This window comes from Microtus pennsylvanicus, chromosome 5, assembly GCF_037038515.1.
Source record: "Microtus pennsylvanicus isolate mMicPen1 chromosome 5, mMicPen1.hap1, whole genome shotgun sequence".
In the NCBI taxonomy this organism is placed as follows: Eukaryota; Metazoa; Chordata; class Mammalia; order Rodentia; family Cricetidae; genus Microtus; species Microtus pennsylvanicus.
This window is the reverse complement of record NC_134583.1, coordinates 63,815,373-63,837,893: the sequence shown is the minus strand read 5'-3', so window position 1 is coordinate 63,837,893 and position 22,521 is coordinate 63,815,373. Positions and strand designations below refer to the sequence as shown.

Below are 22,521 nucleotides of genomic sequence, written 5' to 3'. Positions count from 1 at the left end.
AGATTTTCTTTAAAGGAGATCAAAGCATGAAGTAATGAGGTCAAGAAAGACCTTGGGCCTGTGAGAGCAGGCAATTTCCAGGTCATGGATGACTCAATGGGAGAAATGTCAACTGAGTGTCAGGAGCTGATTATACCAGAAAGGAAGAGAGAACCAATGGTCACTAACCAGAACCAGCTAGAACCAGCCATCTTGACTAAGTCCGTGTACAAAGTTAGGTGGTGAAGCTGACTTCACAGTAAGCAGAGACTTCATAGTAAGTAAGTTCCTGAGAAGAGGTTTTTAAGATGAAAACAAGCTGGCAGAAGAGGACCAGAAAGGAGTCAGAATGGATAGCTTGTCTACACAGTGGACATCTCCTCTCCCAGCAACAGAGAAACATATTCTTTCTTACTCATCATGCTTTGGTTAGCCAGGAATAGAGCTACTCTCTTGGCTCAGGGGGACAGATGACCCAGACCAAGCCAATTAGCATAATCCATCCCCCCTGGTGACATGCAATTGAAAAGAAGCATATGGCCTACTATTGCCTCATAAGATTAAGTCTAAAGCTACCAGGAATTTAGGGGAAAAGACTCTTTCGTGGAAGTTTCTGGGAACCTCAGGAGCTGAGCTGTTTGCTGCCCCTTGTGCTGGTGATGTTGACTAAGCATAAATGTGAACTTGATCACATCAAGAGATGTCAGTCGAGCGTACTTCTGGGATTCTTTCCAGAGACAACTGGATCTCAAGGCTCTAACCTATCCAATGCTTAATCCAACAGTAAATTTGAATTTTGAATGGACTTTTGGAGGTGATGGAACTGTGGAAGGTGGAACCTAACCAAAGGAAGCAGTTTGCTGGGGATGCTATCCCTTTCCTGTCTCTTTCTGTTTTCTAGCTGGGATGTGATGGGCAGTTCTGCTCTATCATGCTTTTCCGCTGCAAGGCTCTGCCTCAGACAGCCTCATACCTAAGGAAATGGCTGGCCATGGACTCACACTCTGAGCCCAAATAAATCTCCTCCTACGAGTAGTTTCTGTTAGGAACTTGTCACACAGGTCAAGGTCTTACTAGCCCAAGGACCACAAAGTCTTCTGAGAAGAACAATTGATTAGAATTAGCAGAAGCAATCAAAGGAGATAGGAAATGGCATCTCCTTCCCACTGACTGAGACCACGGGTCAAGTCACACCTTAATAATTAAGGGTTTCCCTTCAAAGTCAGCATGAATCAGGAGCCTAATTCCAACCATAAGAACTCTGGTTAATGTGAAGGGAAACTGGGAACAGATGTCTATAGAGAGATGGGAGGATGGTGGTCAGAGCAGGGATGGAGTGAAGTCACACAAAGAGGAGATAATGGTGGTCAACAGCTATACCCTGATAGGCCAGGAGGTGAAGGGGTAGGACTTCAAATTACTTGATGCTCAGACTTAGTTGCTGGGTGACCCTGGGTAAGTTACTTAGCTTGTGGATCTGAGTGTGTTTTTTTAGATGTATCGGGAAATGAACATTAACTCCTCTCTCAAGGGGTTCGTGTGTGGGTGCAATGCGCTCAGTCAAGTTCCTACAGCTCTACATTCTCTAGGAAAAGTAAATAATTCAGCTACCATAACTGACTTGTTTTTAATGCTATAAATAGAACTAGCATAATAACAAAGCCCTGCATCTTAGCTCTGTCATATTCCCTGAGTGAGTCACTTAGCCCAACCTCTGGCCCTCTGTTCATTGGTTGGATAAAGGAGCTAAATTTCCCTTTCTCAGGCAGTCTTTCAATACTTGACTTCTATTGTATTCCACTCATTATTGTCAGACACACCCTAACAGTTCCGTGGTCTCTCAGAGCACAGGCATGTCCCATCCACCATTTCTGTTCAGCTGCTGATTTCCCTTCCAGGGGTCAGCTCAAAGTCACACACCTGGCAAGAGATTTGGGAACTTTGGTTGGCCCAGGCACTCGATAAAATTTCCAGTATCTGAAGGGAACCTGATTTGATCTTTACTCTAAATGGACTCTCCATGGGGACAGAGGGAAGATGGAAACAGATGGGATGTCAGATCTCAGGCTGTGTTTCTAACTGACTCTGGTCTACCTGTTGGCTACTCTAGGTATTTTTGTTATGGTCTCTGCAAATTCTGTCCCGCAGGTGTGCACACAGAACCTCCAGAGCAGACTATCAAAACATCTCTTTCCAGAGCCTAAGCCTAGATCCTCCTTTAGGATGCTGCCCTACCCTGCTCTCAGTCCACGCCTACTGTCTCCGTGAGACTTGAAACCCAAGCTTTCAGAAGAAGGCAATCTGCGTCTGCATCTTTTCCAACTCTGCCAGTGAACTGAAAAAGGTGTGAATATACTGCTTACTTGTTACAGTATTTTAAAATGAATGTTAAGTCACTTGAACTGTAAGAGTTCTCAGTCTTTTCTTTTCCTTATTATGAGATAAACACTATTGGTTGTCATGGATCTCCATTAGCACGGTCCCAGACTTTACCAGGTGCTCCAAATTCATACAATAGTCTTTCCAGGGATTTCAGGCAGTGCGGAGTTCAGAGCTCAAGTCCTGACTCTGCCACCCTCTACTGCTAGATTGTAAGAAGCTTTTTAACTTCTTTAGGCTTCCCCCTCCCCCATCGTTACCATGACGGTAACAACACCTATGTTGAAGAAGCTGCTGTGAGAAATGGCATGAGATGATGCCTAAAAGACACTCAGGACAGTGTCCAGCACAGGCAAGAACTCAATATGTTTTCTAATATGTTTGAATAATGTAGGTTTTATCAGAATTACTTTAAGTCACAATGTTCAAACAGCTATTGTTCTCTTGAGTATTTGGTACTTTGGAGGGGTTAAGTTCAATGCTTAAATAAATCATACCGACTAGAAGTTAGATCCCTTCTTAAGCCTTGAATTTGGAGTTTGAATAGCAAACACACAAAGGTTACACTTTCTGGCTTCGATTCAGAAATGTCAGGACATCAAACACACCTTCCGCCACATGCACACCGAGACACTTACTCATACAGTAGAAAGGGCAATTGGGTTTGGAGGAGAATGTCACACGAGCGGAGCTGCAGCTCATTAAGGGGCGCTGAAGCTTTTGACTTTATAAACAATGCTTTCAAGTGACAGAGCCACCGAGAAACCAAGTCCTGTGGGTATGAGCTCTTCCTGAAGCAGTGGCACCTTTGGACTCTCAAAGGATATGGGCAATGTGTGTGTGAGTGGAGGGGCTGTCGTCCATATATGGAAGTCAGAAAACTATCTCAAGTGTTGGTCCTTGGCATCCACCTTATTTCAGATATTAGGCAGGGTCTCCTTGTTCACAGCTGCATAGACCAGGATAGCTGACCCTCAGGCTTCTAGGGATTTCTTGTCTCTGTCTCCCATCTGACTGTTGTTAGAAACACATGCCATTGTGACCAATACACTCAACTCATAAGTGGGTTCCAGAGGTTTGGATTTAGGTCCTCATGCTTATGCAGCAAGCCCTCTACCCACCAAACCATCTCCCCAGACCCAGCCATTTAGGGTCAAAATTTGAAAACGGCATAGATCTCAAAGGGGCCAAGGGACCCTGCAAGGAGCCTTATATCTTGAAAGATTCCTAGGCTCTCCTAGTGTAGAAATGTCTGGAAATGATGAGGCTTTATGTAAATAGGAAAGATAAGAATAATCAACAAGAGCAGAAATGACGGGAGTCAGCCTGTTGGAGATGGGAGAGGCCTGACGTGCAGGCTGGAGAGGGAAGAAGAAGGGACCAAGCATGGTGATCATGTCTCTATGGGCTGGGTGGTTGCTTACAAGTCAATGCAAGGAGGTAAAGGAAGATGATCTGTCTTCTTTGGTACTGGAGACTGAATTCAGAGTCTCTTGCCAGCTAGGCAAACACTCTCATGGACTTTAACAGTTAGTGGTCTTTCTATTTTTATTTTTGAGACAAGGTCTCTCTGCATCACACAGGCTAGCCTGAATTCATTCCAAACAGGCATGTCTGGAACTTGTGATCTTCTAGTGTAAGACTTCTGAGTGACTGGAACCATAGACCTGTGCCAACAGGACCAGCTGAAAGGTGATCTTAATAGCTACTTCTCAGAGAGAATCCATGATCAAACTGCTCATATTTCCAGGGACTGGTCGAGCTGCACTCACCAACAGGGGGTGAGTGCATACACATGCCAGCACTTAAGACTCTATGGACTTCATGAAATGGATGTCCTGTGCCTGCCTTCCTTTCCCTGTGCTCTTCAGATACCTGCTTCTACGCTGATGGTTGGATAAGGTGATCTCAAGGTCATCTCAACGAGGCAGCTGGACAGTGGGCTGCTGCAAAACCTATGTTAGGACATTCCCGAGAGCCTCTCAGAGATGGGATGACAGGACTTTGTCATAACATGGGAACCCCAGGAAAATCTCCAACAGGCATTTCAGTTCCACCACGGCACACTAGCACTTCTCATACCATGATGTCAGCGTACCGTTTCACAGTAAAATACAGACATTCAAGAAGGCACAGCCTCAAAGCACCCTCTGCTATTGCACAGCAAAATTCTGAGATGCATCTTCCAGGCACAAGGATGACCTGGCCACAGTTCTCAGCATAAACAGTCACCTCAACTGCTGTGTCCTCCCACTGACAGAAGGAATACAACTTACAGGGTGAGCACACCCTACTCTGTGCCCTGCAAACTGTGCTCTGAGCAGCAGGCGCTTTCCTGATAGTTATTCCCTTGGATCTTCTTCTACCAGGGCCAAACTCTGGTATGCTGGGCTTTACACTGAAAGAACAATCATGTGATTTCTGTTCGCCTATCTTCCATGCCATAACAGGCACTGAGTTGCCTACAAGATACCAGGAACTGGAGAAGGCCTGAGGATGCCAAGTGAGCATCCCCCGAAAGGCTCCCAATTGGCTCCACCCTACCCATGTTCTCACAGCCTCCTGCCTGGATTATTGACAGAGCCTCCAGTTGCTTTCCTCAGTTTCACACTTTTGTCCCCTTATTAGTCAGTATAATTCTTCTAAAGCCTAGTGTTAGGCCATTATTTCTCTGCTCACAGTTTGGATTAAAAGCCAAAGATCATATAGTGTTCAACACCATCTCTCCTTCCCAAAGCCTCTCTGGTTTTTCTCCTTACCCACTGAGCTCAGATACCTACACTCTGGTATCTTTCAAATATCTCCAGCAAGCTATCTTATAGCCTTTCCATGTGTTCCTAACACCTTATGCATGCCCCAGTCTTCCATGCATACACGGTTCCCTCCTTCGTCTTCTGGTCTAGCAATAGGAAACTTGCGTGGAATGCAAAATCCCGGGATCCACCCTCAGCAGTTTGTACCAGACTTTCAGGGGGACTTGTGCACACATGCAAAAGGAGCACTGATGCCTACTGCACTGGACCACCTGTGCAAGGACAGATAGCTGCAATCTGCAGCCCTCTCCGTGCAGTACCAAGGGTATAGTGCACTGCACCTTCCGATCCTTCTGCAGCATCCTCTCCCTGTGCACACTGTGCAGCCAAAAGGAGCCATGACAGCTTGCAGTGCAGCAGGCAAATTATAGCCCTTTATAAATACGATAGTAACTTACACAACAACCAATTTATCAGAGACACCCTGCTGTACATAAGAAAAACACCTTTTACTTTAATATACAGCTCTAAAGAATCCTTTATGCCCCATAACAGGGTGTGTTACAGCATCTCGTTTTATGATCATTCATTCATTTATTCAGTAAAAAAAAATTCCAGCCCCTATTATGTGCTAAAACTTCAGCGAGGCATTGGGTCTGACACTGAAAAACCACGGCCACAGTCTAGTCAAAACGACAGATGTTAAATTGAGCAAACACTTGCAAGAACATGGGATGAGTCTGTGAACAGGAGGCAAGCAGGTCCCAACTCGGGAATCAAGAGGAGCCTCCCTGAGGAGGTGATGTTCTTTGGATTTAATGAGGCAACACCTAGCTTCCAGAGGAGGGAGAGGAACAGGGGAAGGACTCTGGGTATCCCAGTCAATGGTTTTGCATTGGTAAAGCTGGCAAAGAGAGAAAAGGCTGGATGTTAAAGAAATAAAAGAAACCCAGGAGCATTGGTCCTTGGAGCTAGAAGCCCAGACTGTGGGAGGGATACCTGGTCTTGGAAGGACTCAAAAGCCGCATATGCCAAAGACCAATAGGTATTATGATGAGGTACCAGAAAGCTGGTGGGGGTTGCAAACAAGAGATTAATGTGACCAGATACACATTAAAGACACTATTGTATGGAGCTTGGGAGATAGCTCAGTCAGTAAATGGCTTTCCACATAAGCAGGAGGATCTGAGTTCAAATCCCCAGCATCCATGGCAAAAACAGGCACGGTATTTTTAATCTGTAATTCTAGTGATGAGGAATGGGGAAGACAGGAAGATTTCAGTGGGCTTGCTCGACCAGTCAGAGTATGTGAAACATTGAACTACAGATTGAGTGAGAGACCCTGTCTCAAAAGAATAAGGTGGAGTGGGCCAGAGGCAGACACTCAGTGTTGACCACCAGCCTCCATGTACATGAGCATGCGTGTCTCCTTCCACAGGAACACACACACACACACGCACACACACACACCATTACTTTGTACCCTATGACAATACAACAACCTAGTATCTTTTCGTATAGTTCCAAAAAATGCACTGCCAAACTGCTCCTTGCCACAACAGAAGATAGCACTGAGAACAAACAAAACCCATTAAAGCGATTCTAACGAACCACCCATAATAGCACCCTTCGCTGAATTCTGAATATAGTTCTCTGCTTCTGCCCCTTGCGTTTTCTCTCCCTGAACTCACTTAATAGCATGCATAAATCAGGCCCGTTGACAGGTACACACATGGCTTTTAATATCCAACAAGGCACATGGAAGTCTGCACACTTGCCACAGGCATTTCTGAGATGACAGACAGATAAGAAGGATGAGGAAACAAAGATCCTGGGGTGGGGGTGGGATAATCAAACCTGAATTTGCAATATGAGAGGAACATGAGCAGGAAGAATCAAAATGGGAGGACCATGCCTTTGTTACTGTTGTCAGCCCTGTGTGTGCATGTATCACACACGCACACACACACACTTCAGATAACTGTGGTTCAGAAATGATTTTTAGAGCTGGATGCAACCTCACATACCTGTAATCCCAACATTTGGGAAGCTGAGGCTGAAAGATCATGAGTTCAAGGCCAGCCTGGCTGCCACAACCCCCACCCCCACCCCCCGAACCAAAATAATTTAGAAATACAAGGATAAAATGTTGCATATTCACCAAACCCAAGGACACACAGAGAACTAATTTTCTTGCCATTGCTCTCTGTGGTGGTTTGAATGAGAACGTGCCCTATAGGCTCAGAGGTTTGAATGCTTGACCTCTGCTTGGTGGAACTGTTTGGGTGTGCTTAGGAGGTGTGGCCTTGCTGAAGGAGGCAAGTTGCTGAGGGTAGGACTTCTTTGATGTTTCAAAGTCATGCCTTTCTCAGTTCACTCTCTCTGTTTCAGGTTTGCTGCTCTATATGTGAGCCCTCAGCTTTTGCTCCAGCTGACATGCCTGCTGCTTGCTGCCATTATAGATTCTAATTCTTCTGGGATTATAAGTCTAAATAAACTCTTTTCTTCTATAAATTGCCTTGGTCATGGTGTTTTATCACAGCAATGGAAAGTAAACTAACACACTCTCTGAATGATATAAAATAATAGCTTTTTATATTTATATTATTAAATAGGTTTCCTTATAAATATAATATGTGTTTATATTATGTTAATATTAAATATTAGAATTAGTAATTATTATAATTAAATATTGATGCTAGGTATTGATATTATTTTATTTTAATATTATGAATTTATTTGTTATACTGATTATTTATGAAGAATTGCTTATCTTATTTATAAATTTTTATTAAATATTTATAAACATTAAACATATATTTATATATCACTTACTTTTAATATATATAAAAGCTAATCTAGAAATGATTTAAAGTAGGATATGAGTAGGTTCCATTTAAATATTACCCATTTCATATAAGAGACTTGAGCCTCCATGAATTTTGGAATCCTTGAACCAAAACCCCACAGATACTGTGGGACATATGTATTTCTAAATCTATCAAGGGAGATCAAGGTGGGCCCTATTTCCCTTTGAGCTAGTGGTAAAATATCTGGAACCACATGCCCTCTTCTGGCTACTGCATTTTGAAATACATTATTAAACCCACATGAGGGAATGCAGGATATTGTGTGGTTAGAAATAATACCAAGGTAGAACAATTGAAGGCTCTTGTTGACCATTCCTAGCAGTTATTCAATTACATAATTAATATAAGAAGAATTATTGATGTTAATAACTTAATAATTGATGGTACTGGTTTTATCAATGATAGACAGCTACTTTTTCCTATTGTCTATGAGCCAGGCACAGACTAGATGTGCATGTACATGCCCATGCATGCTGTGTGTGTGTGTGTGTACGTGTGCGTGTGTATATGCAGGTACCCATATATGTGCAAAAGCATGTGTGTAAGCCAGAGAACAATCTCTGATGCCAGTTTTCAGAAGCTATCCAATTTGTTTTCTGAGATAGCTTGCCTCATTGTCCTGGAACTCTTCAATTCAGCTAGTCTAGTTTGTCTGCAAGCCTTAGAGAGCCCCCATGTCCACCTCTCTAGAAGTGAAATTAACAGCATGAACCACTGCACTGAACTCAGGTCTTCATGGTTATATGGCAAGGATTTTACCAAATGAGCTACTGCTCAGCCTGTGAACCTTTTACATTCATGATCCTTAGTGGTAATAGTCACAGATAGCATCTCAGTCAGAAGGAACTCCTAACTGCTCACAAATACTACTAACAGGAACTGGCTAAATGTTACCCCTACTTGATCCATCAATACTCCAGGAGGTTACAAAATACTCCACGGGCCACATGTGGGCCATAGATGTGTTTTTATTTGCCCTGAACACTGTTTAATTTTTAAACATTTGTTGCCAATTATGAAGAAATAGTGAGATTTCTGTTAAGAAGTCCTGGTTCCCAGCTTCTAATGGGAGCATGAAGCCTGGGCCTTGCCGAGCCTCAGCTCTTCACCATGGCTTTCCATCCTTCTCCTGTCCCTCACAGCCTGCCTCCTTTCTCTGAAGTACCTGAAACTCAGTCTGTGGTGTCTGCCAAAGTCACCACCCACCCCCAAATGACAGAGGGCCAGTCTCTCGTGTAACTAGCTCTTCTCTCTGCCACCTTCCTCTGGCTTCTGCCACTCTCCCCTGGCCTGAGTGATTCTCTCAGCCTAGAGCATACCTCAGATTCCCCGCAGGGCTTCCTGGACTCACAGCATCCAACTCTGCTACAGGACTTCCTGATTTGGGGTGTCTAGGGTTGGGTCCTAGCTATTTAATTTGAACATGGTTCAGACTGATGCTGTTGCTGCTGGCCCGGGGACCACCATTTGAAAGCCACTGCTCTGCAACCCAAACACAAGCTCCTAATGTCCAGTGGGTTCCGTGCTAATGGACCTAGGCAGAGTAAGGAAAGGCGAGGTTCACATTTTGAGGCCTTACAAGTAGTCTTGCAAAAACTAAGTAGAGGGGGCACTGTTGAGATGACTTAGTGGGGGTTAAATGTGCTAGCATAATGGTTAGAAGAGCTTGGCTTTCCTGAATCCATACAAATGCTGTGTGTGTGTATTTGTGTGTGTGTGTGTGTGTGTGTGTGTGTGAGAGAGAGAGAGAGAGAGAGAGAGAGAGAGAGAGAGAGAGAGAGAGAGAGAGAGAGAGAGAGTCCACTTGTAATTCCAGATCTTAAGAAACTGAGACAGGGCCTTCATATCAACCTGGCTAGCCAAGTCAGTTCTATTAGTGATCTGAGTTTATGTGGGAGACCCTGTCACAGTGAAGAAGGTGGAAAGCAATCAAGGAAGAGCCCAGTAGCCACCTTCAGGTCTCCACCTGCACATGCATACATCCTGGACACAAATATACTCATATACTTGTGTACACACACACATACACACACACACACACACACACACGTCATTACCTTACCTCCGAAACACTAGTTTCCTGAACAAAGAATTTGTTCACCCCTTCCAAATCACCTTTTGATTTATTCCCAGTAGGTTCAGTAAAGGTAGCTGTACTGCCCAGGACAAGCGGTCCCGCCTCTACCCCAGGGCTGAGCACAGACGCTACCTAAGGAACAGTACTACTAACTTGCCTCCCGAAGATCCTAAACCCAAGACACTAACTCCTCTGTGGCATCGCTGCCCACAATAATCAATTCTCTTTGAGAACCTGTCGTGTTCTGGGCTCATCCCAAGTGCCTGCGTGTATCAAAACGTCCTCCACGCAGAAGCCATTATCTCGCTGCACTATGACAAATAAATAGGTCAGAGAGCACTTGACGGGTTTTACCGTCTCTAAAACAGTCAGGAGACAGCAGCTACTCACTGTTGATCGGATGCTCTTAAGAGTGCCGTGCTCTGGCCTGTGTCACTGTTTAAGAGGGATGATACGACACTTGGAAATAACGTCATATGGGTGTGCTTTCAGGAGGGGTTTACAGGATGTCAGGATTCCAAAAATATGCTCACAAGTCTCCCGAGCATCTAGAGAAGGTGGGTCTCCCTCCGTCCCATCCCACAGCAGTTGGGTGACTATGGTCAGTGCATTTAACCTCTGGGAGTCTCTGCCTTCTTCTCCCAGCTCCCAGAACAATAACCAGCCTTCTAGGCTGTTGTGGGGGTTTAATTAGATGTTGTATGTGAAATGCTTAACATGGCACCTAGCACATAATAAATGCTCAAGAAATTAACAATTATCACATCGAAATAACTATCATTATCACCTTCTTCACCTGAAAACTGAGACCCCCTACAACTTTAGGTGTCAATGACAATGTTTATGTTCACTTTTCAGCCTCCTTCAGTAGTTTCACAACATTGTAATAAAATCTCCAGGTCTGCACTGTACTTAACATTAACAAAGAAATACCCACCCAATAGAATCACAGTTCTGATCCAAACAGCCAATGTCCACCTTCCCACCCCAGAAGCCGTCAAGAACCCTACTGGGTCTTTGCGGTGGCAAATTTCTCCCACGGATTATAGGGGAATGGGAAGTGTTTATTCTGCATGAAAGCCTGTCTACATCCAGCCCCCAGGAAGTCTGTGGGTCAGGAGTCTCAACCTCTGTTTCCTGTTCCTTCACCTGGGGAAAGGGCTGGCTGGTGAACCGCTCTCAGTTACCGAATCAGAGGTAGTACTGTATGTCTCTGAATTCAATTGAAATACCATTGAGATAAACAACATGACCTTTTCAATGTCAGTCTGGAGAGAAAATGACACGGTTGAACTGAGGGAGGAAGGAGGGCAAAATTAGATTCCTCATCACATTTCCAGAATACGTCTGGACTCTGCTCACCCAAGAACCATCCCCAAAAAGGTGTCAGCTCAAACAGTTACAGTAATTGAATCAGAGCAGCAGCAGCAACAACAACAACAAAAACCTCCATATCAATTGCCTTCCCCATTATTTACAGAGGCCTGGCTTTGCAATAGAAACCTCCATGTTGGTATCCAGTGACTTGGAAGCAAATGGGAGGGAGGCACCCACAGACATATTCAAGTGGATGTGTCGATGCGCGCATCCCAGAAAGTATTGGAGGCACACACCCGCAAAAGAAAGAACATCTTGTATCTGAGGACCAGCCAGCCAAAGAGGGGAGTTTACTTACAGCTTTTGGTTTATATGGTGGCTGAATCTCCTTGCGTTCGAGCTTCTCCCAGTCAATATACCGGAAAAATGCATGTTCTTTAATGTCTCGTTCCCCTTCGGGTCCACAACCCAGACGCTTGCCTGGGTGTTTGGTCATTAGCTAAAAGAGGGGGAAAGAAAAAAAATAAAACATTGAACAGATTGCAGGCCAGGAAGTGAGCGCCGTGAGAAACAGTTAACCCAATGAGGGAGGAAAGGAGCACAGTACAGAATATCAACCGGTCTTACTTTTGGAGGGTTCATCCCAGTGACAGTTTCTTAGCCAGATCTCTGTGGGAGGGAAGCCTAAAATGATGCCCATCCCAGAGCAAAATCCCACAGGGCTAAATCAAATCAAAGCTGCAATGTGGCCTTGAACTTCACATTAAAAATGTCACAGGCTGCGTTTGGGTTCAAGAATGAGTCTGTGTGTTACTGGTGCACCTAAGGAAGACAGTTGCTATTTCTTCAAAACCCCTTCCCCTCCTGTTGTGAGAAACACTGACATTTGGCCAACTGGAAGGATGCATTCATTCAGATGCTGTTTGCATTTCTCAGCAAAGCACTTGTAAAATGGGGAAAAAAACAACAAACAAAAGAAAAATATTAGTCAAATGGACCCAAGTTTCAAGTAATTACTTTCAGAACACTCATTAAATAGTCAAAGCCTAGCCCAGCTCATTTTCCCCGTACCACACATCACCCTCCGCTGAGGTTTCTTTGGTGTTCTGTTTAAATTACTTAATTATCAACACTCCCCATCTTTGTGTCTGGCAGCCAGTGCTAAATAACAAGATGAATAGATGCGGAGATGAAACCAGCCAGGCTTCCTGTTAAAAATGAACCTGAAGCCACATGCGAGGGTCTCTGATCTCAAGACGCCAGCAAGGGAACAGATGAGAGAAAGAAGGAGGAGGTGATGATTCCATAAGAGAAGGGAAATGACTCGGAGGGGATGTAGAAACAAGGGAAAGGAGTGAGCCACAAAGCCGAGCTAACACCAAGCACCCCCGGCTTTGCCCACAAATGGATGACTATGGCTAAAGAGGGAACCTAGCAATTCATTCTGAACTGCTGCACATTCGAATTGACTCCTGCCTACGAGATGCCCACAGCCACAGGCACACGCTGTCCGTGTGTGCTTTATCTCCCAAGGAGCCAAACTACCTCAAACTCAGTATTCTCAGCCCCTTTTCCCACGTGAAATGACAAGGCAACTGGTCCTCAGAGAACTCAAAAAACAGTAAGGACTTGCAGAGTGACCACAGGTGGGATCTGGTCCCTCTTCAGCCTAGCTCCAAAAAAAATTTTTTTCGCCCCATACAGGGCTTCTCTGTTCTGCTTTGGAGCCTCTTCTGGAACTAGCTCTTGTAGACCAGGCTGGTCTCGATCTCACAGAGATCTGCCTGCCTCTGCCTCCTGAGTGCTGAGATTAAAGGCGTGCGCCACCTCGGCCCAGACAAAATTTGGGCTTTTAAGAGAAATGGGAGCCAGGCATGATGGTGTATGCTTGTGATCTCAGCACTTCATAGGCTGAGACAGGAGGATTGCAGACCTTGGGCTTCATAAGGAGATCCTGTATCAAAGTGGCAGATGAGAGAGAGAGAGAGAGAGAGAGAGAGAGAGAGAGAGAGAGAGAGAGAGAGAGAGAGAGAGGAGAGAGAGAGAGAGAAGGGACAAATGGCTGTGATGCCTCTAGCATACCAAAGCACACACTGGCCTTCCAGGTACCCGTGGCTCTTCTCACCTGCCCCCCCAAACTTCTCCAGCTTATCTTTTGTCCCCCCTCTCTTGCCTCCTCTTTTGCACCCCTCTCTTGGTCACCTTTGTCTGTAATTTGTTCTCTTCCTCTCTCACCCTCCCCACTCTCTCTCCTTTCATGGCCTGGTTTAGTTGCCTGGTAATGCTCAGTATACTGTTTTCTCTCCCTTCCCTGGACTCTTCCAAATGTCCCTGGCTGTGCTCTCTCTCTCTCATATCTACATTAAAAACCTTCTCCTTAACCTTGGAGTGGTCATGTCCTCACTTTATACACTCTGCATGTGGTTTTCCCTGAGGTATTTGTGGTCTGGCTTGGTCAGGAGAAGTCAATGGAGGGCAAGCAAATTAAGTCAAGCCTTGGCATTTACGTTGGGTTTGGATGGATAGAAAGAAAGTCTGAGACAGTGTTTTTCAAGCTTTTTAATACTGTGACCCCTTAATACAGCTCCTTGTGTTGGTGAGATCCACAACCATAAAATTATTTTCATTGCTACTTCGTAACTGTAATGTATTGTAATATAAATATCCGTGTTTTCCAATGATCTTAGGTGACCCCAAGGGGTTGTGATTCACAGGTTGAGAACCACTGATCTAGACAGTCTCAGCCCAATAACAGTAACACCAACACCAATAATGTTTCTGTGGACTGAGCACAGCATGTGTCTGTGCTAAAGGTAGCCCAGCCATTATCTCTAACTCGAGTCTTACAGAAACATTCTGAGGCTTCAGCAACTATTTTTCCTGTTTTCTCCATAAGGAAACTGGTCCAGAGAAGTAAAATCACCCACCTAACGCCACACAGCCAAGGAGACGAGCGAGGCGAGTGTGTGGATGTGTGTATACATTTGTGTGTGAGTGCATGTACATGCGGAGCCCAGAGATCTGCCTCTTATGTCTTCCTCGGTCACTCTCCACCTGGTTTGCCTGGAACTCCCCCAATTTAGCTAAGCTAGCTAGTCAGCGAGCCCCAGGAACCCTCTGTTCTCTACCTACCCATTATTGAGATGATGGCTGTGTGCCACCATACCTGGCTTTTTTATGTGAGTTCTGAGGACTGAACCCAGGTCTCCATGCATGGCAAGTACTTTACCCACGGAGCCTCCTCTCCAGCCCCAGGTCAGGTTTTGAATAGCTCAGCTCTCTCAGCCCACTGTAACTCGGTCTCTATTTATTTTTACTTCAACTTGCCAGTCTAGGCTTGTGTCCGCTTTCAGCATACTGGCCATGGAAATCTAAGCAAACCTTTTCTGCTTTCACGCTGGAAAACAGGTTTTTTTTTTAATGAGCTAGACATATACAAGAAGATGGTATCTGTGGGAAAGATGTCTGTTTTTTCAGATCCCTTGTAGGCAGGGAGACGACAAGCAAAGACACGCCACTGTGGGCACACAGAGCGGGAGGAGGCTCTGCCTGGTTCCCACACTCTGCTCTGGTGCCTGAAGCCATGTAGACAGCTGGATGTAATCACCGTTCCCATCTCGGCTCACCTCCCAGACTCCTCTCCTGGGGCCCTCTGCTCTGGAGGAAGCATTTGGCTCTTGGCTTATGCATCACCCCTACTTCGAAGGAGTAGCAGCCTTGAGGAGAGAGCCCACACTGCACTCCTCCCACTGACCACAGAGCACTGCCCCCAACACTGCCAGCCAAGAGAGGCATTCCGGTTCATCATGAAGGTTATGGATCCTGGATTGATAGGAAACCGCTCCACCAGGCAAAGTGCTAATTGGAGCTGAAGCTGAAGGCAGCTGACCTGGAAAACTTTCTCTCCTCCATGACCCACTTAGAACCCCCCAGCAGTCCAGGCAGGGATGGACTTAGCAAGTGGAAGCCCAGGAGCGTGCATTGGACACCTACTACACCCTAGCCACGCAACAAGAATCCTCTTCCACGGCCTCGCTCAACGGTCTTGGAAATGGCTCATTAAGTACTTTTATTTTGTTTTTAGAGCCGAAGAAGAGGAAGAAGCCTAAGGATTCAAGGGAATTGCTCAAAACCACATACCTAAGAAATGAGAGGACGCGGATTTACGGGGGCCTTTTGATCTCCTAATCCTTCATTTTTCAAATTCCTCTGTTGCAGGGGGGACACAAGCTCAAATGCCAAGAGGAGCCTGGCACCAGAAGTGACAGCATTAGTCATATTGGAGATGGCCTGAGGGTTCTGGAGCAGAATCCAGTCTCTGGTCTAAGTGATTTATAGGCATTAACTGGTTTAATCATCAAAGGACCCTATGTGCAGGGCTGTTATTGGCCTCAATCCGTAAATCAGGTTAAACAGCTCCCCCATGATCATAGTGGCTCATATCTTTGGACTTGAATTTGAACCCAGATGGAATCTGGCCGTTATGTTTTTGCTTGTTTGTTTTTACAAACTGGAGAAGGCACATCTCATCCAGAGGGGACTGTGATTTCCAATCTTACGAACAAATGCTTTGTAGGAATGACAGGCCAATGTGGCAGCTGAAAACCTAAGGGTTTTAGGGAACATCTAGCCCTTCAGATGTTGGGAATCATTAAACAAAGTCTTCGTGATTGACTTTCTCCCGCTTCCCTCCTGACAGAATGCCTCCAGAAGCCCCACTGGCCTCTGTCTGCAGCCTGTCTTATCTTTGGGCTTTGCCAATGCTCTGGATAAACCTTTGAATCTCCTCTGTGCTCCTGGTTTTTCTTCTCTCCCTGCCTCACACCCTCCAAGGGGAAAAAAAAACCTGGAACCAATTTAACTTGAGACTGAGGCTAATTCACACGTGGCTTCCCTAGAGATGTCTACATCCTCACTTGTATAGCTCAAACACCACGCTCAGGTGACTGGCCAGGTGGGAGTTCAGGTAGTGTTACAAGGTATTTTCAAGCTGTGAGGTTGGCCCAGCTCATGTCACCGGGGCCAAGACTCAGGCCGAGCTGCCTGATTGTTGTTGATTTCCTTAGCCAAAGCCACCATAGATGGCTTCTGATTAGGGTCAAGAAGAGCCGGGCTGGGTAGGGCAGGGGAAATATGCAATATCCCAGAGATCTATGACTACAGCCCTGGCATGTGTAGACACACAAGGGGAGCCCTGTGCTCAGGCACAGCCAGAGTCTAACCTTTACACCTCGCCTTCATTGTTGGCTGGTGGGAAGGCCTTTGTAAAAACTCTGTCCTTGCACGGGATTCCCTCTGTCTCAGAGTGCAGCTTTCACACTGCGGTCATGGTTGAGAGAGTGCGTCCTTTGGACAATGTGCTTAAAGGCAGTGCGTTCTGAGCCACATTGCAGGGCAGGGGTGTGGGGTGTGGGTGGAGTTTCAGAACACGAGTGCTCAGACTTAGTCTCTGGTATGGAGCCTCAGTCTGTGTAGTCTGAAAAGCACAGGTTGGATCCAACACAAGATGTAGCACAAACAGTCTTTACCCATAAACTCCCGTCTGGCTTTCTTCACAGGTACTATTTCCACAAGTTGCAGGTGTGTAACTGTCTGTGCCCTTTCAACTGTGTGTATATGTGCACATAAGTGTTTGTACGCCTGTGCACTACAAGATGTGGGCAGCTTGGGGAACAGAACATTTAAATCATCTTATCCAGGCAATCACTTAAAATCAACACTGCCTGGAATTTTCTTACAACAAGAGCCATAGAATTTTAATATTACCTGAACACACACACACAGTAGAGCAGGCAAGTAGACCATACTACGCCCTTCCCCATGATTCCAGCTCTTGGGCAGAGTCTATGTGTCTCCCACCTCCTTCACTCCATAAGTATATCCTTGTGTAAGGGCTTGGGACTGCTGCCCAGCCAAAAGAAAGACTCTAGAACATAGTTGCTTCTACGGACCTTGGTGCAATTGAGAAGGAAGCTCTCCTTTTTGGGAGAGGACAGCTTCATAGCTGGGCTCTGGTGTTGGCAACAGAACAACAGATGTTAAGCCTCTGTCGCATACTAGTTGGGGCACAGCCTGCGCCCCTTGCATAGTAGTGCCGGCCTTGAGTGCCAAACTACTTACCCCTTTGCAGATGGCCACAGCTTCCTTGGACATGGACTTGGGATATGCCACATTGTGCTCCATGATGGACTGGAAGAGTTCATCCTCATCCTCCCCTTCAAAGGGTGCCTGTGGAGCAGAGGGCAGGGTGGGAGAGGAACCCTTGCCTAGCCCTCCTCCCAGCTTTCTCTGACCACCAGGGCTTCCTCCCAGTTCCCATCTCAAGGCAAGACATGCGAGGGCTTTCATGAGAGAGAAGATGATCAACAAACTTAAATAACCCCAAGGCCAGGCAAGTCAGAGGTGCTAAGATGTATGAGCTATGACCGAGTTGTCACTTTCTTCAGAGACTGTGTGGCTGAAAGTGGAAGACCATTTTCTCACAGATCACTTAAAATTCAATTACCTGGCCGGCCAGCATTTCATAGAGCAGCACTCCAAATGCCCACCAGTCCACAGACTTTCCATAGGGCTGATATGCGATGATCTGGAAAACAGAACACACCTTATCAGAGCGGCAGGCAGCCCCTGTGGCCGGAGACTGAATTCAAAAAGGAAGAGTGGACTAGCCGTGGGGCAGAGAGTCTCAGGTATGGTCCTGACCTTCTGTGCAAGGTGACCGTGGCTGACACACTTCCGGATTTGAGCGGGGTCTCACAGAGTGAACAGAGAGGACAGGGTGTACCCGAGCTGTTTCCTCACATTTGATGCTTGGGGAATGAAGGGCACACATTGCCAAGGCCCCTGCAGCTGGGCAAACATCTGTGTGTGCCACCTTGCCTTTTTAAGCACCGGGGGCGGTGTGATGTTTTGAATTTCTGTGTATGACATTTTCCCGAGGAGCAGCTATTTTTGTTTCTCACTATAGAGTAAAAACATCTACACAATAATGTTGATATACTTAACGCCACTGAACCACATACTTAAAGACGGTTAAGATGGTAAATTTTACAACACGTGGGATTTTTGTTTTTCATTTGTTTGGCTTATTTGATTTTCTTTTGAAGGTGGGTATTCAACTCAGGGCCTCATGAATTCTGGGTGACTTACACTGACCCACACTCCCAGCACTGTATGGTTCTTTTGAACCACGATTAAAATATAACAGTTTAAAATGTAAGTGTATTTGTGATTATTTTGCATCTGGTTTTATTCAGAAAGTAGAGATATGGTAAAAAAAATTGTAAGAAACCATCCATAATTCTTTGTCAAGAGAAAAATCATGACAAACAAGGTCTGTTCCCTGCTCCATGACTGTATATCAGATGGGGTGTTTGTTATTGACTGTATATTAAATTGGATATGTATTCATGACTACATAGTAAAAGGGGTATGTATCTATATCTTTATATTAAACGGGGTATGTCTTCTACTTAAGCACAGGCACTTTAGAGGTGGACACTGTTAGGATTCAGGCATTATGCTGGCCCCTGTCACCTGGCAGGATGAACCTAGGCAGTACCCTGGCCAGCCCAGGGTCCTATGGCTGCTGCATCACTACCTAGTCTGTATACAGGTACAAAGGTCCCTTTAAGAGAGAAGCTCCGCCCACCCCATCTCTCTTTTCCCACTGCTCTTCTGAAGAGGCAGGCTGGTCCTTGCCTCTTCTTCCTCTTCCTCTCTGTATTTCTCTTTCTTTCTTCCCTCTCCTACTTCCTTTATCTCAATAAGCCCTGTTTGCATGGTGTATTAGTCTCCTACCCTCCGTGAGGCCTCTGGCTCTCACCTGCCAAGGTCTCTCCTGTGCTGTTTTACAACAGACACTCACTCCATGGAGTGTGCTCTTCACTCTGCACTTCCATCCGATTTGTCTGTTTGCACACTGGTTGCTTTTTAGGATTTTATTTTTACTTTGAATTATGAGTGGATGTCTCTATGTATGAGCACATGCATATGAGTGCAGTGGCCCTGGAGGCTCACTCAAATTTCCTTGGAGCTCAAGCTATAGGAGTCATGAGCCACCTCATAAGGGTACTGAGAACCAAATTCGGGACCTCTGGGAAAGCAGTGGGCATGCCTAGTCACGGAGTCATTTCACCAGACCCCACCATTAGATTTTATCTCTGCATTGGATCCCACTGACTGAATGTATATACACACAAAAGTCTGTCTTACATTCCCATTTGTCCAATTGCTGCCATAAATTAAATAATCAAATGGCACCTATGGCTGCCAGGCTTTAATAGTTGTGTGACTACCATCCAGGGTGTAGAGTGGAGAAGCAGCTGTGTCAAAGGCAAGGAAGATACAGCACAGGCTGAGGGCTGAGCTTTGTGGGCCAGAGGGTCTAATGCATCCTGATAGCTATCTGCCAGTATGGCCTGAAGGAAAGGTACTTAACTTCTTCTACAGACCAGATACACTATGCATGCATTGGAGTTGTTGTAATGAATGAGATACTGAGCACCTCTTATATCTCATCCTTCAGGTTGCCTTTTGTTAGAATGCTCTGTAATTCAGTTATTGCTTGTTTTACTCAATAAAGGCATTGGAGTAAACGTTATAAAGACAATGTCTGCTTCCTGAAGCCTGCCTCCCACCCTGGCTTCTTTCCAAGTCAGAAACCCATAGATGATGGTCAAGGATAAAGACTTCCATCAGCTGAGAGTCACGAGTTCCAGGGCTCTGCAGGACAAACATGGCTATGGCAGTTAATACCAATGAGTTGCATCTGGAAAACTACGGTGACTGCCAGGGACTGGAGCACACACCTGCAATCCTAGCACTTGAGATACGAAGACAGCAAGATCGCCACGAGTTCAAAGCCAGCCTGGGCCACACAGCAAAACCGTGCTTGAAAAAAAATCACTGAGGGCCGGTGAGATATCTTAATGGGTAAAGCACTACTGTATGAGCTTGGTGACCAGAATGCAGTCCCAGAAGCCAGGGGGACCCAGCTCCAAAGAATTGTCCCCTGGCCTCCACAGGTGTGTGTGTGTTGTGGCATATGCATGCCCACATACATATACAATAGTAATATTTTTTTAACTGCTGAGTGTAGATTTTAAGCAAAAAGTTTAAGTACATGAGTTTATACATATGCTAATTAGATCCACTCAGCCCCTTCCACATGTACAAAACATGTTGTACACTATAGCTATGCATATTTTTATTCAGAAATTTAAAATAGACGAATAATGAGACAAAAGAAGAAGTAAATAAGAAGTGTGCTCTGAACAGAAGTGACAGCAAGACACAGCCTCTGTGAGAAGCTTCTCGGTGACCGTGTTTTCACACCTTTAAGGTACTTGGTGTTTTATTTGCTCCTCCTGACAGCCCAAGAAGTTAATCCTTTCACCAAGGAAAATAGAGCTGGGAGGGTGAGAGAAGCTGCCAGAGGTGATGTGGCTAGTCCAAAACAAAACCTGACCAGAGACAGAGTCCCCTGACAGTGAGCTGGAGGAAGAGGCAGTCAGCAACAGCGCAGCTCAGAGCAGGGTGTCCTCAGCAGCCCCGTAACCAGCAGGGACTGGCCGGAGACCGGGACCAGACAGGGATTTCTGATTCAAAGGGTAAAGGGTGACATTTAAGCCTCCTAACGATTTGAAAGCTCCCCCATGAGTCTAAGTATAGCTAGAGTTGGGAACTAGGACTCGCTGAACGAAGGATACACCCAGGGACTATGTCAGAGTAGGTCAGCTACTACGAAGAATTAGTCAAATGCTAACCAGCCTGAGTGTGCCACACAGGGATACACAAGGACACTTACTTCGCATGTGGCACGCATCAACGACACACAGACAGACTGGAGCATCCTTACCCTGGGCAGCATTTGAAATCCACGTGTCATCTCCCAGGCAGATTTTCTCCACCTCTACATGAGCACTCGCGTAACACACAGCAGCGCTCTGGATGCTACTGCTGCTGTCTATGAACAGGGCTATCATATTTGTTATTCCTCGTTTGTGTGTTTCGTTTTATGTTTACCTTTCATTTGCGGAACGGTTTTGCTATGAAGTTCAAGTTGCTCCTGTCTCAGCCTCCTGCGTGCTCAGAGGGCAGGTGGGTACAACCATGCCCTGCTTGATTTTATTTTGCTCTTTTACCAATAGGTCTTGAAAACATGTCATTTTTTTTCATCTACCTTTAACTTTCTCTCTTGGATTGGTGAAGAGTGATATTTTCTACGATATATAAACCACAATCTCCCTGCTCTATTGAGGGACATTGTTTCAGGTGAGTTCGCACAGACATGCTTTGATCTTTCCAAGGTGATACGTGACCGCCTGACCCAAATGTGGTGTGTGTGGGTGAATCGGTCCTTTATTGATAGTCATAAATATTGAGGTTCTCTCTTATTTTTCATTATTAAGAAATAAGGCTGGAATGAAGGAAGGACTTTGGAGGCATGCCCTTTCTCTGTGTGTCTGTGTGCCTTTATCTCTGTGTGCAACCTGTTTCTAGAAAGGAGCTGCTTGAACACATAACATGTAGATTTTCAATATTATGTCTCGTTCTTTAGCCCCATAGGGAACCTTCGAGACAATTCTTGTCTATCAAGTGACTAACAGCGAACAATGAGAAGAGCAATCTTAGGATGCCTCTCCCTCCAAGACTGCGACATGGACTCACCAATTACTATGCCATGTCGTGTTGGGAAACCCTAGTGGTTGACCACTTCCTGCGAGTGGGAGGGGACTAGTTAGATAAGACGTCACCCTTTCGCCTCTATCTTCATCCTGGAAGACAAAACTGTGGTCTCCTAGAATGCATCCACCACACAATGTAGCACAGCTGCGTCATGTCAGCCCAGAGGCTCTGTTCCCTTTCTGTCTCTCACTCCCAACAAACACTCCAATGTCACAATCAGGAGGCATCATATGGCCGCAAGCCATCACAGCCTGATGATGGATGTGTTTTTACTGATGTGTGTTGGATCACTCTTTTGAGCGTTATTTAAAAATTCTCCTAAGTCTTGACACATTGGGAGCCTGAGCTGCTGCTGATTTGCAAGTGAGAGCTCCAAGAAATGACTCAGAGAGCAGGACCCGAGCGAGTCTAAGGTTCCCAGGCACCACCTCAACCCTTCCCAGGCCTCTCATGACTG

General features: G+C 45.6%; 1 protein-coding gene across 2 annotated transcripts in view; it reads right to left on the bottom strand.

Moving 5' to 3' along the window:
• Positions 1-22,521, bottom strand: part of Prkcb (protein kinase C beta) — a 346,051-nt gene that overhangs the window by 22,379 nt on the left and 301,151 nt on the right. For both annotated transcript variants that reach the window (XM_075972109.1, XM_075972108.1), the window contains exons 14-16: positions 17,881-17,961; positions 17,496-17,603; positions 11,734-11,874 (exon numbers count right to left, since the gene is read on the bottom strand). In XM_075972109.1, coding sequence (XP_075828224.1) covers positions 11,734-11,874; positions 17,496-17,603; positions 17,881-17,961 — 330 coding nt within the window. The remainder of the gene's footprint in view (positions 1-11,733; positions 11,875-17,495; positions 17,604-17,880; positions 17,962-22,521) is intronic.